This window comes from Oncorhynchus kisutch, linkage group LG15, assembly GCF_002021735.2.
Source record: "Oncorhynchus kisutch isolate 150728-3 linkage group LG15, Okis_V2, whole genome shotgun sequence".
NCBI classification, from domain to species: domain Eukaryota; kingdom Metazoa; phylum Chordata; class Actinopteri; order Salmoniformes; family Salmonidae; genus Oncorhynchus; species Oncorhynchus kisutch.
The window spans coordinates 34,922,800-34,943,236 of record NC_034188.2 but is presented as its reverse complement, the minus strand read 5'-3'; the positions used below and the strand labels follow the sequence as shown (position 1 = coordinate 34,943,236).

The following is a 20,437-nucleotide window of genomic DNA, read 5'->3' as shown; positions in this document are numbered from 1 at the left end:
AAACTTTTTTTTTAATGACAATACTTCTACAACACATTTGAAGTAGACCTGTGTTGCAGTTATCCTAAACCTGTCACCTGTCTCACATGCCATAATGACTGATATTTGCTTTGATTGACGTTCTCCTCCACAAGCCACGACAAGGGCTCCGGTTTACAATAGAAAGGAATGGCAAGTAGGGCGAGCAGAAGCACTGTTATCCAATGGGATTACAGGTGGGAGGGAGTTTGCCTAACTCTAGTTTTGTTCTAAATTACTAGGGACCTAAGCGTATGGCTGGAAGCTCCTGCACCGTTATTCCATGGGACATTGCATTGGTAGCCTACAGCTGAGATATTTGTGCCTGGCTTTCCGTATTCTATCAATACAATTATTGAATTACTTTTAACTTTTGGATACACTTTTGACAACTGAGAGGAGATATTCACATGTATGTTTCACTTTTCTATTTCCTATGATTCGGGAACTTTATTGCGCAAATTAACCATCACGAATTGCCGCTCACAGATGCGTTTTGCTACAGGGGAGCGCAGTGGTGAAACTTCATTGACAAGCAAGGGGACAGAGCACTGCAGATTCAATTACTACATCAAGATATTCTAACACGGGACAAAATAAGAGTCCTACTTCAGGGTACTCAAACTGTGGAAATATCCTTAATCATCGCTGGAATTATGAATAATTAGTGCATTTTTGGAATACAATGCTTTAGTGTTGGCCAAACTCGAATAAAGTTGATGCATCTTCGTCATGGACTTTTTCTAATAAAGGTGGACTGGGATTTTGACCATGGCGTTTACAGGTAGGGGCTTAGGCCGGTTCCATTTGATTTTATTAATGCTATGGACTTTGTCGCAATATTCTTCATCCAGTCAAATCCGTCAAGAGTTTCGGGTATTGGAGGAGCAACCGATTGGTACCTACGTGGGGACGATAGAGACGAAGCCCAGCTTCGCCTATCGCTTCAGTGAAAACCACAAACTTTTTGCAATTAATGGCACCACTGGAGTCATTTACACCTCCTCTGTGATTGACAGGGAAATTTTGCAAAGTAATGTCATCAATGTGGTGGTCCTCTCCAGCCAACCTACTTATCCTACCGAAGTTAGGATTGTTGTACTGGATATAAATGATAATTCGCCAGTGTTTCCCGACTCATCAATTGTAGTTTCGTTCAAAGAGGACGCCAGCAGTGGCAGACAAGTGATTCTGGACACCGCCACAGATTCAGACATTGGGAGTAATGGAGTGGATCACACCACCTACAGAATAGTGAATGGCAACGAGCAAAGGAAATTCCGTTTGGATATCACAGTGAATCCTAGTGGAGAGGGGGCATTCTGTCACCTCGTTTCAACTGGAGGCTTGGACAGGGAAATAACTCCCTTCTTCCAACTCTTGATTGAAGTAGAGGACAAAGGAGACCCTAAGAAGTTTGGGTACATGCAAGTAAATGTAACTATCCAAGATATCAATGACAACCCCCCTATGTTTGATCATGATCAATATCAAACAAGTGTTTTTGAAGACACAGCAGTTGGTTCTAGTGTTCTGCAAATAACAGCATCAGACCGAGATGAGGGCGCAAATGCAGACATCAGGTACTTTTTAGACGAGGGAACACCTTTTCAAATTGACCCCAAAGCAGGGACCGTCATTATAAAAGAAAGTTTGGATTATGAGCGTAAGAAAGAATACTCTTTGACTATTCATGCTATGGACAACGGGGTACCTTCTCTGTCAGGTAGGTCAGAGGCCACTATCAAACTACTGGATGTCAATGATAATGACCCAGTTGTGAAGTTTAGATATTTCCCCACCACATCTAAGTTTGCCTCTGTTGATGAAAATGCTCAGATTGGTACAGTAGTAGCCTTATTGACAGTCTCAGATTCCGACTCGCCCACAGCTAATGGTAATATATCTGTCTCAATATTGGGGGGTAATGAGCAGAGACACTTTGAAGTGCACACTTCCCCAGTTCCCAACCTAAGCTTAATCAAAGTGGCTAGTGTTCTAGACAGGGAGCGCATTTCCTCCTACAACCTGACTGTGTCGGTATCAGACAATGGCAAACCCATGGCCAGGTCCTCTTTTGCCAGCCTGGTTATTTTTGTGAATGATATCAATGACCACCCGCCCATATTCCAGGAAGCCCTGTACAGAGTAGATATCAGTGAAGACATTCCAAAAGGCAGCTATATTAAAGGGGTCTCTGCAACAGATGGCGACTCCGGGCAGAATGCCAACCTTCGCTACTCCCTGGTGTCTGGAAACGGTTTGGGCTGGTTTGCCATCAGTGAAAACAGTGGTCTGGTTACCAGCGCCGCTTTGTTGGATCGGGAAGTAGCATCTGAAATAGTGCTCAACATCAGTGCAAAAGACCAGGGGCTGCAACCCAAAATGTCCTACACTAAATTGATAGTCAACATAACTGATGTGAATGACCAAGTGCCCACATTTACACAGAGCACATATCATGTGTCCCTGGTGGAGCACTCTCCAGCCGGTGCTGAGCTCCTATTGTTGTCAGCATCAGATGATGACCTTGGAGCCAATGGAACTATCAGGTTCTCTTTTGACCCGGAGACCCCATCTAATGTACAAGAGTTGTTCCGCCTGGATGTTGTATCAGGCAGGTTAAGCACAGCCACAGAACTGGACAGGGAGGACCAGGGGAGTTATTTACTTTACATCCAGGCTACAGACTCCGGTTGTCCCCCTCTCCACTCCATTGGTAAAGTAAACGTCTCCCTGAGCGATATCAATGACAATAGGCCAGTTTTCTACCCAGTCCAGTACTTTGCCAATGTGAAAGAGAACGAGCCTTCTGGCTCATTCGTAACCACTGTATTAGCCACAGACCCTGACCTGGGGAGAAATGGCACTGTAAAGTATATCATAACTGCTGGAGACACATCTAAATTCCACATTAATAGCAACTCAGGTCAAATCACCACCCAGGTGCCGCTGGATAGAGAGGAGAAGACCGCCTACCAGCTGCAGGTGACAGCAGCAGATGGCGGTGGACTCCGTTCACACACCCAGGCCATCGTCACCATTAATGTCATAGACACACAGGACAACCCCCCTACCTTTAGTCAGAACGCCTACAGTTTTGTCATGTTTGAAAATGTAGGCATTGGCACAGTTATTGGCACTGTAGCTGCCACCACTGTCGATCTGAATTCAAACATCACATATTTAATCACCTCAGGGGACCAGAGGGGGCTATTTACTGTCAGTAGTGCAACAGGTCAAATCAAAGCATCCAGTCCGATAGACCGAGAGGAGCAGTCTTTTTATCAACTCAAAGTCATTGCCAGAGGTGGGGAGGTAACAGGCGAGGCCCTCGTCAATGTCACAGTGAAGGATTTAAACGATAACGCCCCCCATTTTATCCACGCCGCCGAGCATGTCAGTGCAGTGGAGAACTGGAGCACAGGGCACCTGATATTCCAGGCCAAAGCCTCAGACCCTGACGAGGGTACCAATGGCATGGTGGTCTATAGCCTCACGCAGAACCCCAAAGGCCTCTTCCACATCCATGAGAAACATGGGCTTATCACACTGACCGGGCCACTGGAGCTCACCACCAGCTCCTACCAGGTGGAGGTCCTGGCCTCTGATCTGGGGGTCCCCCTGCTCACATCCCGTCTACTGCTAACAGTCAGCGTGTACGACGTCAACGACAACGCTCCCGTGTTCGATCAGCTCTCGTACGAGGTCATTATTTTAGAGTCTGAACCTGTCAACAGTCGCTTTTTCAAGGTGGAGGCCACTGACAAAGACTCCGGCCTGAATGGGGAAGTGATGTATGACATAGTTGGCGGGAACACAGGCGATGTATTTGGGATCTTTCCGGATGGGCAGTTGTATATTAAAGCTGAGCTAGACAGAGAGGTCCAGGACAGATATGACTTAGTGCTTGTGGCCACAGACAGGGCAGTAGAGCCACTAAGTGCCAGTGTCAATGTCAGTGTAATTCTAGACGATGTGAATGACAATCGTCCCCTCTTTAACAGCACTAATTATCTGTTCCACTTTGAGGAAGAGCAGAATAGAGGGTCACTGGTAGGGCGAGTGTTTGCAGTGGATAAGGACTTTGGCCCCAATAGTGAGGTCAGGTACACATTTGAGACTCCACAGCCCAACTTTGAGCTGAACGCCATCACAGGGGAGTTGACCAGTACTCTGCAGTTGGACCGCGAGTCTCTCATGAGACAGAGAGGCGCCACAGTGTTCAGCTTTACGGTCATCTCCTCAGACCAGGGGCTCCCCAAGCCCCTGAGAGACCAGGCCAAAGTGCAGGTTTACATCCAAGACATCAATGACAACCCGCCCAAGTTTACCAAAGACATTTACCAGGCCTCCATCTCCGAGTCGGCCCAGAACCTGACGCAGCTACTGAGGGTGTCTGCCGTCGATGTGGATGAGAGCAACAACGGACTGGTCCTCTACCACATAAAGGAGGGCAACGAGGAGAGCCAGTTCACCATCGACCGCAGCTCTGGACAGGTCACGCTAGTGGGAAAGCTGGACTATGAGGCGACGTCCTCCTACTCGTTAAAAATGATTGCTGTGGACTCTGGAACCGTGCCCCTCTCCTCCTCCTGTATGCTCAGCATTAGCATACAGGATGAGAATGATAACTTTCCCTCTTTCCCCAAATCTGCCATAGCTGTGGATGTTCTGGAGAATATGAGGATTGGAGAGCTGGTGGCCTCTGTGACAGCCACAGACTCTGACTCGGGTCATAACGCTGACATAACATACAGCATCACAGCCACAAACAACCACGGGACATTTAGCATTAGCCCCAACACAGGGAGCATCTTCCTTGTGAAAAAGCTGGATTTTGAAACTCAGTCTTTTTACAAACTGAATATCACTGCAAGAGACAATGGGAGACCACCAAGGTCCTCAACAATTCCTGTGGTCATCCATGTCAGAGATTTCAATGACAATCCTCCTATATTTACCCCCGGTGACATTTTTAAATCCATTCCTGAAAATATGCCCCTCTCTGCATCAGTAATGACAATCACTGCTCATGACACAGATGCAGACATCAACGGACAGCTGGAATACTCCATAGTTCAACAGACACCCAGGGGAGGTCACTTTAGCATTGACCCCAGCAGTGGGCTCATATGTACAAACAAGGAGATTGACAGAGAGTTCTCAAATCTCTTTGAGTTGACAGTTAAAGCCACCGACCAGGCAGTTCCTGTGGAATTCCGGCGCTTTGCCTTGAAGAATGTCACAATATGGGTGACAGATCTGAACGACAATGTCCCCACTTTCGTTTCCCAGAATGCTCTGGTCGCAGAGTCCACCATCGTCATCGGCTCCATTCTCACAACGGTGGTGGCGTTCGATCCTGACGAGGGCTCTAATGGCGAGGTGGAGTATGAGCTGGTGAAGGGAGACTCGGACACGTTCATCATGGACCGCTATAGCGGGGATATCCGGTTGGCTTCCCAGCTGGTGCCGTCTTGCCTTATCTACAGCCTGACCGTGTCGGCCACCGACCACGGCTCGGACAGGAAGACCTCCAGGACCGAGCTTACCATAATCCTCCAGGGCGCCGATGGGCCCGTCTTCTCCCAACCCAAGTACATCACCATCCTGAAGGAGGGCCAGCCTCCGGGTACCAACGTCATCTCCCTGGACGCCTCCAGCCCCAGAGGCTCAGCAACCAAGGTGGAGTTTTTCATAGTGTCGGTCCGCGGCGGCGGCAAGGCCGTGGGACGCCTGTTCACCATAGGCCGTCATACTGGAGTGATCCAGACCGCAGCCGAGCTGGACCGGGAACAGGGCTCTGACCTCTACCTGGTGGATGTGTACGCCATCGAGACAGACGCCAGTCAGCCCAGGACACAGAGAGCTGAGGTTAGTAGCCTGTTTATTTCTCTTCACTTAATAGAGTTCAATGGCTCCTTCGCATTGTGGTCGATTGCTGCCAGACAGCATAAATTGAACCCGTACAGATGTTGAAGTCGTTTAGTGGGATTAAATGAAATGAGATCAAGTTTTCGACTGGAAAACCCGGGAGTGAAAAGAAAGTGTCCAAGTCACACCTAGTCTACCTAGTGCATTCGTACGCACATTAATTACATTCCTTTTTTTTAAAAACTATATTGCTAAAAGTTCTGTGTTACATTACATCTAAATTGCCTTGGACATAAGTAGGCCTTGTTTTTTTGGCAAGATAATTGTATTGTTTCAGTTCCAAAAAAAGGGCTGGCCATAACAATCCGTCTAGCGTTTTGTCTGTGTTTTCTGGGAAAGGGCCTGCGTATCCTGTGTTGTTGCTGTGCTCGTGCTGTTATGAACTTTGATATTCTTATCAGTGAATAAGAATGACACAAATCCAAATCAAACACTTTTTTTTGTTGCTGCTCATTGCTGGCGTTAATCATGCTGGGTTGCTTCTTATGATGGGCTTCCATGATAAATTGTTCTTGGTTTCTATAGATAGTAATAGAACACATAATGAAAATATTCGGATGACCTAGTGCATGTAGACTATACTATACCAGGGTCAGTATTACGTTGGTGTGGCTGTTTTGGTTTAAGGATGGTCCTGTTGTACTCTCCGCTACCACTGGGCCAGGCTCTGCAGGAAATAAGTGACCATCAAAATTGGGTGACCTCTTAAGACTGTGAAAAGATTTTTGGGAAGAGGAGAAAGGGGGAAAAATCTGGAAGACTGAAACCTAAGCTCTCTATTTCGTATGCATTATGTGATGCTGCACCTCTTGGGCTTCGTTTTAACTTTCCGTTGGGGATGGAGTTAAATTCTCTGAAGTTGAGCGCTGAAACCCGAGACCCAGTTTTGGGTGGCTAAGCCACCCCTCAAATGAAAAACAAATGTGATTCTATAGACTGTATATGTGTTTTGGGAAATTTCAACTGGAACCAAGAATTCATGTTATTACAGGCTTGATGACACAGAGTTTTCTGAGTGCAACCAAAAAGGAGCCCACTGCTGCTTTTGACAGTTTTTGTGGATACCATTTCAACCATTACAAATACTGAAATTGAAATCCAATCCAATAATAGGTGATTTGGAGGCAAACTCAGATATGATTCAAATCAGAGATTATTTGCAAAGAATTGCACTGTCATTTCACTTAATGTTAGTAGGGTCAAATGGGGATGTGAAATGCTCTCTCACTTTGCCTGCAGCACCACAGATACGGATCTCTTCAATGGAGGGAAATAATACAAGTCACATTTCTTAAGTTTTCCCTGTACAAATCCTGTTCTCAAAGTCCAGTGAAGTTTTTCACCTTTTCAGTCGCCTGAGCGATGACTTTAACATACCCTATGACTGTCACACTCTATTGTTCATTCCTAAGTGTAATAGCTAAAGCCACATTGATGGTTTTAAACGGACTTTCCTTTGGGTGAAATGGCCTTTTCATTTGCCCTACTTTAAAGCAGTCTCCGGTACTGCTCGGCAGTGTGACATAGGAAAAGGCTAAGGTTTTGGGCTTAGACTGACACATTTCAAATCAAAACGTAATATTTAAGGGCCCTTTCAAGAGGGTCTTCGTATTGATTGTAAAAAAAATGTTGACCATCACTTTTCTTGTGCTTTGCACTGTGTACAATGTTTAGGAAATACTTAAACGGAACAGAATTCTGTTGAGTATGCCTTATCAATGATTGCTATCATAAACAACCTGACATGGCGCTGAGCTTGCTATGAAACAGAAGTTGCCGCTGAAACAGAAGTTGCCGCTGACTTGTTTTGGAAATGCCTCTTGGTATCTGATTTAAGTTAGTATAAATACCATTGATTGTTGATTGGTTTCCGTCTTTTGGGATTTGGAGTTGGCTTTGATAGCAGAACATGATGTAACAACCTGCTCTAGCTCTTAACCTGTCAGCCAATATTGTTCAGGGTGTCTGGCCCGCTCTCTCTTTCTGTCTTTCACTCATTCTCTGAATCTTCCTCCGTCTGCCAACCCCCCCCTCTCTCTTTCTTTCTTTCTCTCTGTTTCTTTTCATTCTCTGGCTCTTCCTCTCCCTCCCTTACCCTCTGCCCTTCTCTCTCTCTCTCCACTCCCAAAACCACTCCCTCTCCAGCTCCAGCTCAATTGTTTTATTTTGCTCCTGGTGAAAAAGAATGGAGCTTTTAGGAGAGAGCCTGAAGTGCTACATCACTTATTTCCCCTCGAAAGCATTGTTCCTTCTGGAAATAAACACTGCCGACTCACAACAGTCCTTCCTTTGTTTTGCCTTCACAGATATAGTGTTGCTCCCCTCTGGCATTGGTTCAGTGGGCTCTGTTGTCTTATGGTCTGTGCCAGCATCATTCACTGACAGATTTAGGGTTGTGTATGGGACCCCCTCCTTTCTGACAGAGGAATAGGGAAGTTGGAGTGGGGGGGGGGGGGGGGGGGGGGGGGGGGGGGGGGGGGCTTGGGAGAAGTTTCGGATCATCTCACAAACTGAGGAGGGGAGCATCAGCATTCTGCCCGCTGGCCTGATGTTCTTGGACTGGACATAGAAACAGGGGAATACAGATGGCTAGATAGATGCCTCTTACTAGTGCTTATCTTACTCTAGACAGCGGAGTTGACCGACTTCTTTCTTTTCTCTCTCTCTCCCATCTTTAGCTCCCTCAAACTTTCTGCCCCCCCCTGCAAGGTACATTTTGTCCAGAAAACTAGCCACTCCAAAGCAAAATTAAACAAAGCAAAACCGTCTACCCTCTTGTAAGCGATGAGACAGTTGGGGAAAGACAGTTTATTTATGTTATGCTGCTGTTTTAAGCAAGCTTATTGGGCGTTAAATGGATTGCGACTCAACCTAAATGCCTTACCATGGTTGGCGTCACTGCAAATACTCTGAATACTTTAGCTGTGTTCGGTTTGAGGCTGCCTGGCACAATGGAACCAATGGAATAGACAAAGTACAAACCCCGTCCACCTGGCTCTCCCGGCAGGCTTGGTCAAACGCTCAACGTATTTGAAAGAAAACAAACGCTATTTGAACCCATAAACTCCTCTACCTTGAACCCTGAGGAAATGTGAGTAGGGCATTAGTGGCCGGTGGAGTGCTTGATGTAGTGTAGAAGCACTATGAAATACAAAACCTCTACAGGCAGGTCAACAAGGTAGAGTGAGGGCTGCGCTGCCCTGATACCATACGATATGCTTGTTGGCGTGGGGGGGATGAAGGGTTTCTGAGGCGAGCGAGACAGTAAATTCACGGGGTAAATTGGCTGGATATGTGTTTTGTAGCGGCCATCACCAGGATTCCTCACAGCCTTCATGGAGTTGATGCATATGTTGGTCCTCCCATGGTGGTCCCGCCTGAGGTCAAAGTTCAGACAGGCCAACAGAGGATTCTCTCTAAGTGCCTGTGTCTTTTACGAGACAACCTATAAACCCTTCCTCACATGCATGCAGCGGGAAAAGCACACACACACACACACACACACACACACACACACACACACACACACACACACACACACACACACACACACACACACACACACCCACACCCACACACACACACACACACACACACACACACACACACACACACACAAACAGCTGCCCTATTATTTTGTTGTTAATGTTCACAATTAAATAGCTGGATTACAAGGCGCGAGGTCAAGTTCACACACAGTATCTTCCATGCCAGGACAAGAACACTCCAGTTTTCATGCTACCACTTTAAAGCACTTCCCCTGGAAGAATGACTCTAACTGTTACAATATCAATGCTGATACAGTGATAGCATCATGGGGCACGTCCGTGGCTGTCTCTGTCCAGAGACCTCACTTGTTTTCTGAAATGTTGAACTTTTTGTTTCTCTATCTCGCCCGGTTTCAAAGCTAACGGCCACATCAGCTCACAATGAGTGTCTGTTTAGCCACGATGATACCCTCAGGGCTCAGGTTGAAAAACAAGGCTGTGGGGTTGTTATCCAGACCATGTGTCACTATGTAGGCAAGTTGTGTCAACTAACGTCATGACACCCCACCCCCCCCTCCCCTCCACAATATTCCCCCTCTTTTCCTATTCTTTCTTCCTCCCTCTCTCCCTCCCGTCTCTCTTTCGCTCTCTCCCTCTTCCTCTACAGTATATACAGCATAACATTTGCAAACAAATCAGCACATCAAACAAATATATATATATATATATATATAGATATACATATATATTTTTTGAACATAAATTCAATAGTCAATAAAGAAATATCATTGGTAATGAACGCTCTGAGCACCACATTAGGTCAACTAATGTCGACCAAGAGTCAACCTCAGACGACAGACTGGCCAAACGTTTCAAAACGGTCTTCAATAATCATTCTCCTTTCTCTGTCTGCTGCCTACCTCTGCTGTTTGACTCGGTCGTCTTCCGGAGAGAGAGAGAGAGCACACGTTTTCAGTTGGAATAAGAAATGAATGTGGCGGAAGCTCCAAAGAGCTATCATATGGCCTTTTTTATTTTTAACTTCAGAGATACATTTCTCTGGTTCTGTGGATTTGATTGTCAGGCCTCATCACTCCTCGCATATGTGGTCTGAACACAGAGGCTGAGCTAGTATCAGGCCCACTGGGGGACGCCCTGCTGCTTTGGACTCTGGGACAATTGATCAAACAACAACAGGACCGGAGGCTTAATGAGTTTGTTCTCTTGACCGGAACCTTGATGAGAAATGCTCCTATCGAGTGCACAGGAGGTTGGCGGCACCTTAATATCGGGAGGACGGCTTCTTGGTAACGGCTGGAGTGGAATAGGTGGAATGGTATCAAGTATTCCCCCCCCCCAGAAGCCTCCACTGATTTGATTGACCAGCAGTCCAGGAACTCCGTTTTACTGGGTGACTTTGAGTAGAATGTCTTGACTGGCTTTCCGGCGTAGGTGTTACAGGTTGTTAGCATCCAGCCGACATAGAAACGGGTTCAAGCTGATAGGCTGTCTTCGGGTGTTGTTTAATTTATTGATGTTGCATTCACGTTAGTATTGTGTAGTACTAGGATCTACAATATCTAGTCATCTATAATATAGGTATTGTAATAGCTGTGCTGCTCAAGTCCACCTAACTTGCCTGGTCTATGAAGGAACGGTTCAAATTCGTTTCCAGCAAAAAGATTCCACTACTTAGGCTAGTAAAAAGTTAGAGGAGTCAGACCCAGAGTGTGCTTGAGAGATTGGGAGGAGGGGAAAGTCGAGAGGGGAGTTGATTTTGGCACATTTTCACTGCAGTAATAATGGATCCCAGCTACGGAATGATTTGTTCTACACGTGACTCACACACACACACACACACACACACACACACACACACACACACACACACACACACACACACACACACACACACACACACACACACACACCAAATGTATACAGCTCCCCCGAAGCCTCTATTGTTTTCTCTGGACAAAAGTACACTGCAGCAGTACCTTTAGGCACATCTTCATTTCATCTGGAAAGAAAGACGCTTTCAGGGATTTCGATTGACAGACCCTATATCACCACCCTGTATCATCAGCACCAAGTGACAGACCCTATATCACCACCCTGTATCATCAGCACCAAGTGACAGACCCTATATCACCACCCTGTATCATCAGCACCAAGTGACAGACCCTATATCACCACCCTGTATCATCAGCACCAAGTGCCATTAAAGGAATTGCAGGAAACGGGATGTGCTGTTTTTTTTACGCGCCTTCTCTGCAAAGTCTAAACCCCCTCCTCTTTTCTTTGAGCCTGCGGTTAGCAGAGATGACCCCAAGGCAAGAAGGCTATCTCCCACAGGCAGGCAGATAATTGAGGAGCAGAGAGAGAGAGAGGAGGGAAGGGAGGAGGAGGAGGAGGAGGTGGAGGGGGGGTTGAGGTTTGAGCTGTGGGAGAGGGTCAGAGCGAGCTTCAGCACCGTCAGGCCTAGAAACAAGGAGGGATAGATTGGCACCAGAGAAGAAAGTTCACGTTATTGTTGTCTTCCCTCTTATTTGATGAGTTTTCCATCAAGAGAGGGGGAAAAAGTGCAGAGCATCCTGTATCCTGGCTGGTCAAACGGTTTTGACGGGAAGCGTGATTTATGTTTTACCTGTTTATTTTCAATTATGTATGGCGTAGTGTGCGTGTGTGTGTCTCTCTAGAGTGCCTCGAAGCATCTCTCTAAACTCTGGAGAACACTTTTTAAATTAGGTTTCATTATACATGCACACCAGCGTGTATCTGAATAGTTGTGCCTTGTTTGGCACTTGAAAAAAAGAGGAACTTCTCTTGAAAATATGTTGGCCTTTTCATATCATATCTTACATAATGCAGTATTCAAAGTGAACTGAATTGAGCAGGCAACTTTGGCTCATGAGATATTTTCAAATTCCGACCAGCTATTCTCCCAAAACAAGTTTGTGGTGTCCAAGAGTTACTGAAAAGGATTTGCTTGCGTTTTAAGGATGGCAGCACGAGTTCCATTCAAATAGTCTCATCTACATTTTTCTAAATCTCAGCAAATGTATTGCATTTGCACGGCAACAAACAAAACTTGCTTTAATAATAAAACAACACTTTTGTTTACACAATTCCAACAACTGAAGTCTCCAGTTTGAGAGAGAAAAAGAGCTCTCCTCTTTAGCTGGCCATTTCGGTGAGTGCGGCCCCCTCTGGTAAGGGCTGCCTAATTGAAAACATCTGGGTGTACATTTTTTTGGGGCAGCGATGTTCTGGCCAGCCAACGTGACTCAAGCTCTCATTTTTGATTGGGTACCTGAGCAGCTCTCTCTTGAGCTTTGTTGTCAGGCAAAAGTTCTGCTTTTATTAAACCGGACGATATCTCAAGGAGCAATGGGAAGCGTTTAGCTGTTTGTGCTCCGTACATCGTCCCGATGTGTGGTTTCTCCTACAGAAACACTTTCTCTGGTTTCGATTACACGCGTTGACATTGTGCAAATGTTACTCTTTTTTTTCAACCCCTCTCATCTGTTTCTCCTATGCAAATCGCTGGAGTGGCCTAATTAGACCAGCTGTGCTGTATCTGATTCCTTTGCCGTAATTTACTCTCACGTTGAATGTTGTCATATTTGCCATTTAGCTGTGTGCGTGTGTGCAGTTGTGTGGTTAAGTCAAGATTCCCCTGTATTTTGGCCAAAGGTGCATACAATGTCCAACAAGCAAAATGGAAAATATGCTGGCTACTTCATACTGAAACACAGTGTTCTGATACCCCCCTGGTGATAGGGACGTCCTCATGAGGTTTGCTCTTAATGGGAGTAGCTTCCCTGAACATCGTGCACTGTAGTCATGCATTAAAAGTGACCCCATACTGTATGTACTTCGATCTACTCTACAGGTCTGTGCTGAACTTGCTCTGTGGTAGAACACACAGCAAAAACCTACATGTCCTGGTGCATTGAATTGGTGTCATTTCTCTGCAATGGATCCGCCTCTCCATTGGAGCCAGGTGATTTATCAAGATCAGGCCAAGAATGGGATTTCCTTCCATATTTGTTCCTCTACCGTATAAACAGACACATACTCCCATTGCGGTTGAGTCTTCATTCCGCGCGTTGGCGTGAAATGGATTACGTAAAACTTTTCATTAACATGATTCTGGTCACGCATAAATGAGAGGGAGACGTATGTGTTGGCTCAGTCTTGGTCTGATAACGAGTTAATTCCCTAAGGGAAGGTGATGAACGTTCACACCGCAAAGGGTCAGGTTGCCAGTGAACGTAGCAACGCTTGACTTGCCCTTGGCAGAGCCTGCAGAATTTGCAGAATTAGCGGAAGCAATGTCCCTTGGCAGCTGAACCACTGCGCCAGCTGTGTGTGTGTGGTCAGTCTTGCATCTGTGTGTATGTGCATCCATTTCATTGCGTGTGTGTGTGTGTGTGTGCGTGTGTGTGCGTGTGTGCGTGTGTGTGTGTGTGTGTGTGTGTGTGTGTGTGTGTGTGTGTGAGACATTGCCCTACAGTGCTGGAGACCCTGACCTCCCCATGGCGTCTTTATGCATCTGAGACGTGTGACAAGGCTGAGACGCTGTTAATAATGATGTGGGTATTACGTCCCATCACGCCTCGCTGCAGGCCGGCCTATGAAACAGCTCCGTGTGCTCCTTTTGTCTCTGATTGGTTGCCCATGGAGCAAGTAACCTTGTCGTACGCACATCACATTATGCTCATACTCAGGCCCAGGTGCTGGGCGGAAACGTTATGAACTTTATAAAGACCTACTTCTTATACATTGATGATGTCATCCTGACATGTGTTTCAACTATTTTGTTTTCTTTAGGATTGCCTGTGGAGGCATTTGCAGAAGTTCCCTTTTCGATTGAGTAAAATCACAGGTTTTTACACCTTTCTAAGTCTTCAAACCTTTCAACATTGCATTCTGAGTGTGTGACAACTTAAAGTATTACAATTGTTTGTACGTTCTGTAGATTTAATCATTGGAATGTGTGTTACTGCTAGGTTAAATAGCGCACACTCGGTGAAAGGCAAGTTATCTCAAAGTTATCCCCAGGTCGCTACTCCATATATCATTCATATTCATTGGCTGTCTATTTCCGAGTATGAGGTCTGGCCACAATAGTAAACGCACATCAGATTCAGATTTATCTTTAAAACCTAATATACCATCCTACTGTCAAGTTTCTCGTAAGCAGGCCAACAAGTGGTTGCCCTAGCTTGATGTCTTGGCATTATCGGTCATATGGAGTCAATCAGAGAAGGCTCGTGTTTCTCCCCCTCTGTCTGTCAAATGCCCTGTCTGACCCCTGCAGTAGGTTTCATAGCAGCTTTAAAGACACTGTGCTGTTTGGCATTAGAGCCATTGGGGACTGTGGTGCGTCTTACGGTCGGGATTGTAAACGTGCCTGCCTCTAAGATTTGCAAAAACTAACACGGGAAATGTTTATCAGTGCTAATCTTGGACATGTGTTTTTGACTATGCTGTTGTCGTGATGTTTTCACCCCGTTCACTTACGCAACTGAATAGGACTTTAAAAGGAATTGTGACATGGACCTACAAAAGCATTCGGTACGAAACTCTATTGCAATGTAGGCTACTACAATGTTTGGCGAAGTATAAATTATGCAAAGATTATGCAAAGATTATGCAAAGATTATGCAAAGATTATGCAAAGAACAAGCAGTGGATACAGTAGCAACCTTCCACCTCATTTTAGATCCACTTATCTTCAAAAATACTTATTTTTCCTGCTCATTAAGCATGCTAGTCTTCGGATATCCCATTCATATCATTATTACATAAATTAGCCTCTTGGATCATTATTCTGTTGTTGTTGTTGATGTTGTTTTTCCAATCCGCATACATCATTTCGAGTACCACTTTAATTAATTTCTTACCCGAATCAGCTCTAATAAAATTATCCCAGGATGATTCATTGAGGGTGGTATGATTAGGACAAGCAGCAAAGATCAGAAGCTCTTTTTAATCCTTAGCACCAATGTTAATTCATCCTCCCCCCTCAACCCCCACCTTTTCTCTCCATAGCTTCATAATAGTCAATTCCGCGGTCTGGTTTTTATTCTTAGCGATCACTAGACCTCCATCGGAGTTGGATGGAAATGAGGCTGGCTCTCTCCGTCGCTGGGGATTTGCTGGTCGGATGGATGGATGGATAGAGACTCATCTGGAGGTCTCCTCTCCAGGCCTGTGGCTCGTAGGCCATTGAGAGGAGATTACATAGCCCAGCCGGTGGTTGTAAAACGCCGGCCGCCCTGGCAGACACCAAACGGGACTCACAGGAGTCCTTTCAAACATCACTATTGTTCGCCAGGGATTATGCTTTGAGTTGTTATCCCATTAAACACTGTAATGGTAGCTATTTTCTGCTTAGGATCCAGAGATTGTTGGGAAGCAAAAAATTCTGGAATGTTCTTGAATCATTTATATGTCATCGACAATCTGTAAATAAATAGCAGGATTAGATATTCATTAGTCATTATTTTGTTTCCAGTTATAGACCTCAGTATTCCTGCTTGTTTTCCGCCAAATCCAATGAAATATGTTTTATTTGTAATATATGATAATATCGACTGGCAGTAAAACATTGTAGAATTAGCTGTAAGACTCTTACTTGACATAAGAAGACCTTGTTTATTAGTCTGAAAGCAGTGGGAATGGATAATTTGCTTAACTCCAGACTGAAAATGGAATTCCTTAGAAAGTCAAATTCTTGCCATTTTCAGGGTAAATCATTTTTTCTCTCTCAAAGTGAGCTATACGACTCTTTCTTTTTTTTATTTTATTAAACTCTGCCGTCAACAAAGCTTTTCAAAGTAATGCTCTTAGCAGGTCATTAAGCTTTTTGAGAGTTTTTCTGTAAGTTTGCCCAAACACTAAAACCCTGTGTCTTTCACTTCTGATTAGTGACACTTTAATAAAGTCGTTTAAAGTTCAGTGGACTGAATTTCCCACCTTTTTCGAATGTTTCTATGGTCACAGGGGAACGACCTGCATTCAGGCATCTATGCCATCTTTTAAATGCAAATCCTTTAAAAGTAACTGTGTAATTCTGTGTATTGGGGACTCTCCCGACTTGGCTGCGAGAGAAAGTGTTTTTTACATTTTTTTTATATAAGGCAACCGCGGCTGTTTTTCTTTCTGTCTTCTTGATCTGACAGCAATTGACTAAACCAGCCCTTAAAGCATGACAAAAGCTTGGCAAAATCTTTACATTTATTTTCCTTTTTTCACTCTCACTGCTGCACTTTCCTTGGTCGGCCAAAGGTAGACAAAAGCTGTCTCTCTTCCACTTGATTGGGTCGTAAGGCTGAAGTGAATGTTTGGTTGAAAATCTTCTTAACATTCCCTGCATTTAGTTTTTCCTCTTCTGGGGAAGCCAGGAAGACTATGTCGAATCAGCCACAATCAAATCATTTACGGTGAGCTCACAGAGAAGGAATTAATGCATTTTATATTGGTTCCCTCCGTTGGAAATGATGGCTGTCATCCACTTCACAAGGGGAGCAGGGAAGCAGGTCATTGACTTGATTTTCATGGGAAGGCTGGTTCGGCCATTCAGGGCCTGATAGGTCCAGTATTGACAGCCTCGGAGAGGGGAGGGGAGCACGCCGCCTTCATTGTACCATGGTTTGCTGATGAAAAACAAGAGAGGTCCAGAGACAAAGCGCTCAATGGGAACAGTAGCCCCTGTGTCCCCGCTTCTGACTGCTGCCGGGGCTTGTGTCTCCCATTCGGCTGAAGTGCTACTCCCCCCCCCCCCCCCCCTTCCTTTTTCACTCACTCTGTCAAGTGGCTGCAGAGGTGTTGCAGTCGCTCTCCCTGACACTGAGTGCAGAGGTTGTGTTTGCCTTCCTCATTTATAGGGAACTTGGCATTCTTTAACGAGGTTGTACTGTTCTCTGGCTAGACTAGCCGTATGTGTATCAGTTCTTCTTCTCAGACACTGGCACTAGTTACCAGCGAGTTACTGTTAGCCACCGCTCACCGTGGCTATATTATAGTTTGGGTTATCAGTTCAGGTTTATCAGGCCAGACTTTGAAGTTAAGTGGTGGCTCTGTTTAAATACATTAGTTGGCTCGGGGCTGTGGGGCAGGACTTGCGATACATGAAATACTATCTAGTAAATGTTTTGATGTTTTAGGAAGTATCTTTATCTGATAACAAGATAAGGGTTACATATATTCTCTAATATCTCTGATATATATTGTAGGCAATCAGAATTACTTTATTATTGGAAAATACCTTTTTATAATGGTGTACAAACTCGATACAATTGCAAGAAGTTGGTCTACTCTTCTCACAAATGATCGGCTGCATGCCGTTTTCTATTACCAAAGCTGCATCTTTGTTCTTGTCAAACAAAGATTAGGATAATGGTGTTACAGTAAACAAACGGGGAGAGTTCTGAGATTATAAGAGATGATAGAGGATGACAAGAGATCACGTTATTTATTTTTTTGGGCGGTGGGGTTTAAACCGAAGGGCTTAAACCTTGTGTTTTTTAACTGAGGAGGGTAAATAACCATGACTGTGTGGGATGAACTCTGACCCTCCCTGACAGGGCTTCCGACCTCTCGGGACACTCTTTGACCTTTTTAGTTCTCTGGCCAACCCGGGAAACTGCCCTTCCCACTGACAACCAATCAACACAGACCCTATTCCCTTGCTTCCCTTTCACTCATTTGGTTACGACCCAACTGATAGCAATTAGAGGCCATTCAAAAAGTCACATTTTCAAAGAGAAATAGTTTGGGAGAGAACATACCACATACTATTTCAACATCCTAGGTCCCTGTAAGATTTTTTAGATCTGAGGACCACAGTGGCATTGTGGACTTGAAGGACACTGCCCCCCCCCCCCCCCCCCCCCCCCCCCCCCCCCCCCACACACACACATCCCCCCTACCCCCACCTCCCACTCCCACTCTGTCTAAGAAGGGGGTTCTTTTGAAGTGTGGATTTTATGGAGAAGTGTTTCTCCCAACCCCCCCCCAATCTGTCGATTGATGTATTGAGCCTGGCTTTCAAATGGGGATATAGTTCGCTCTATTTGGTCGTGAGCTCTTTATCATAATATACTGTATAAGGGAGTGCTTCCCTCTGGTATGGAAGGATTTGAGAGGGCTGGTCATGTGCTGGACTGATTAAGAAGTTGGTGGTGACCCAAGGTTAAACCCTCCAGGGGGGGGGGGGGGGGGGACGAAAGCAGAATGAATCAAGCAGTCCGAGGGAGAAGCTAAAAATGGGTCAAACCCAAACTGATCAGGAAGATGTGAAACTTCCCAGGACACGAGGGATTCCTTTTACCTTCCACCTTCACTTTCCTCGCTCTGTCCATTTACTTAGAAAAAAAGGGACTGTTTTAGATAATACCATTCAAACTAAACCTCAAGCCCCTTTTGAGTTATCAACGAGGCCCATTTTTCTAAACACTATTACTCTCTTCTTATCAAATTCCATTAATCGAAGATCACCTCTCTTTTTTTTTTATCCCTCCTCCAGCCATGGGTGTAATTCCAGTCACAGCCGGGTTCTGTTCGTAGCTGTTTTATCTCCGCAGACGATTTGGACGTCCTGAATGGTGACAGGTTTGCCAGCCAGGCTGTTGCGGTGCAGTGCGTCTGTATTGAGTCTAGCCTGTTTTTTTTGTTTTTTCTTCTCCCCTTTTCCAGTGTCTGATGGGAGTCAGACGAGCCAGGGCTTGAGTAAGTACAGAGGCCAGCTCTGTGCTCAGGCGCTGCCCGCGCTAGTGGCACAGCCTGGGACGGCCCAGATTATGTGTTACCAGGCCCGAGATGTCACAAGGTGATGGGGGCTTTTGTTGCCTTCCAAGGGAAACTTGGTCATTCTTTTGCACTATTCATTATCATCAGCATGAGGCGAACGAACAACAGGGCCAAAGAGAGAGAGCATCATGGACGTGCAACCTCTGTGCAACTGCAGTTGACATGCTCACTCATTTTTTCCATTCATTTTGTTGTTACTGGCCGTAGACAGGGGCTCAGCTAGGAGCTCTTTTTTAGGTTGCAGGATTTCCGCTTTCTTTCTGACAGTTAAATGAGTGCTGCTGTCCTTCCTGGCAATGCATTGGCATTAAAAGTCATTGACCCGTTTTGATGGTTAACGCGACCCAGCTGAGCGACGCTTGTTTCTGCAAGCAGATGTCACGGTATGTTGCGTTTCATTTGGAAAAAAAACGTGTTAAAGGCTAGTTTATTTGAACTTAAATCGTTATCGTCAGAACTGGATCGGAAAAACTTATCCAAGACAAAATGGAACTATAGAGTCACCTTTTTAACTGCGTCTACAACATAAGGTTTACAAAACCCGGCATTACGCGTGTTGTGTAGAAAAGAAGAATACATCTTAACGCTGTCTTCATGAGCCGTTTCTGCCATCCAATAAGCACTGAAAACCATGCAAAATGGAGGCACTGTAAGTGGAATTCATTAGTGACTTTTCCCTAGAAGGCCCTTCCCCCTAGCCTCTCTCTTTGTCTGTTAAAGTGAATGTCTTGCACCACGGCCCCTGTGCCCTGGCACGGGCTCGCCAAGCTCTCTCAGGTCCAACAGGTAATTCCCAGGCATTCCCCCCCCCCCCCCCCTTGTTTTGCTAAGGGAAAAAAATGCTCAGCTTCATCCCTGTGTGTTTAAATCATCAACGGAATGGGGGGGGGGGGGGGGGGGGGAGAAGGAGGTTGTGGTTGCTCTGCTCAATCCTTAATGCTCATTACTTCATTCAGAAAGGACGTATCCATCCTGGGAAATGTTTCAAACTGAGACATGGCGAAGAAGAGACGGATCTAAATGGCGTAGTCTTTTTGATGTCTGTCACGATGCACTTAGCTCTTGGTAATGGGAATACGGTTTACACAGACTGGAAAATCTATGCGTTAATCGCCCAGCGTTTCCATTTGGATTCTGTGTATATTTAGAAATAAACAGTACTTTTGATACAA

General features: G+C 45.4%; 1 protein-coding gene across 1 annotated transcript in view; it reads left to right on the top strand.

The window, feature by feature from the left end:
* Positions 1-302: 302 nt before the first annotated feature.
* The window catches only part of LOC109905240 (protocadherin Fat 4), a 96,554-nt gene continuing 76,419 nt past the window's right edge, over positions 303-20,437 (top strand). Inside the window, exon 1 of the mRNA XM_031790203.1 lies at positions 303-5,895. Coding sequence (XP_031646063.1) covers positions 790-5,895 — 5,106 coding nt within the window. The 5' untranslated portion in view covers positions 303-789. The remainder of the gene's footprint in view (positions 5,896-20,437) is intronic.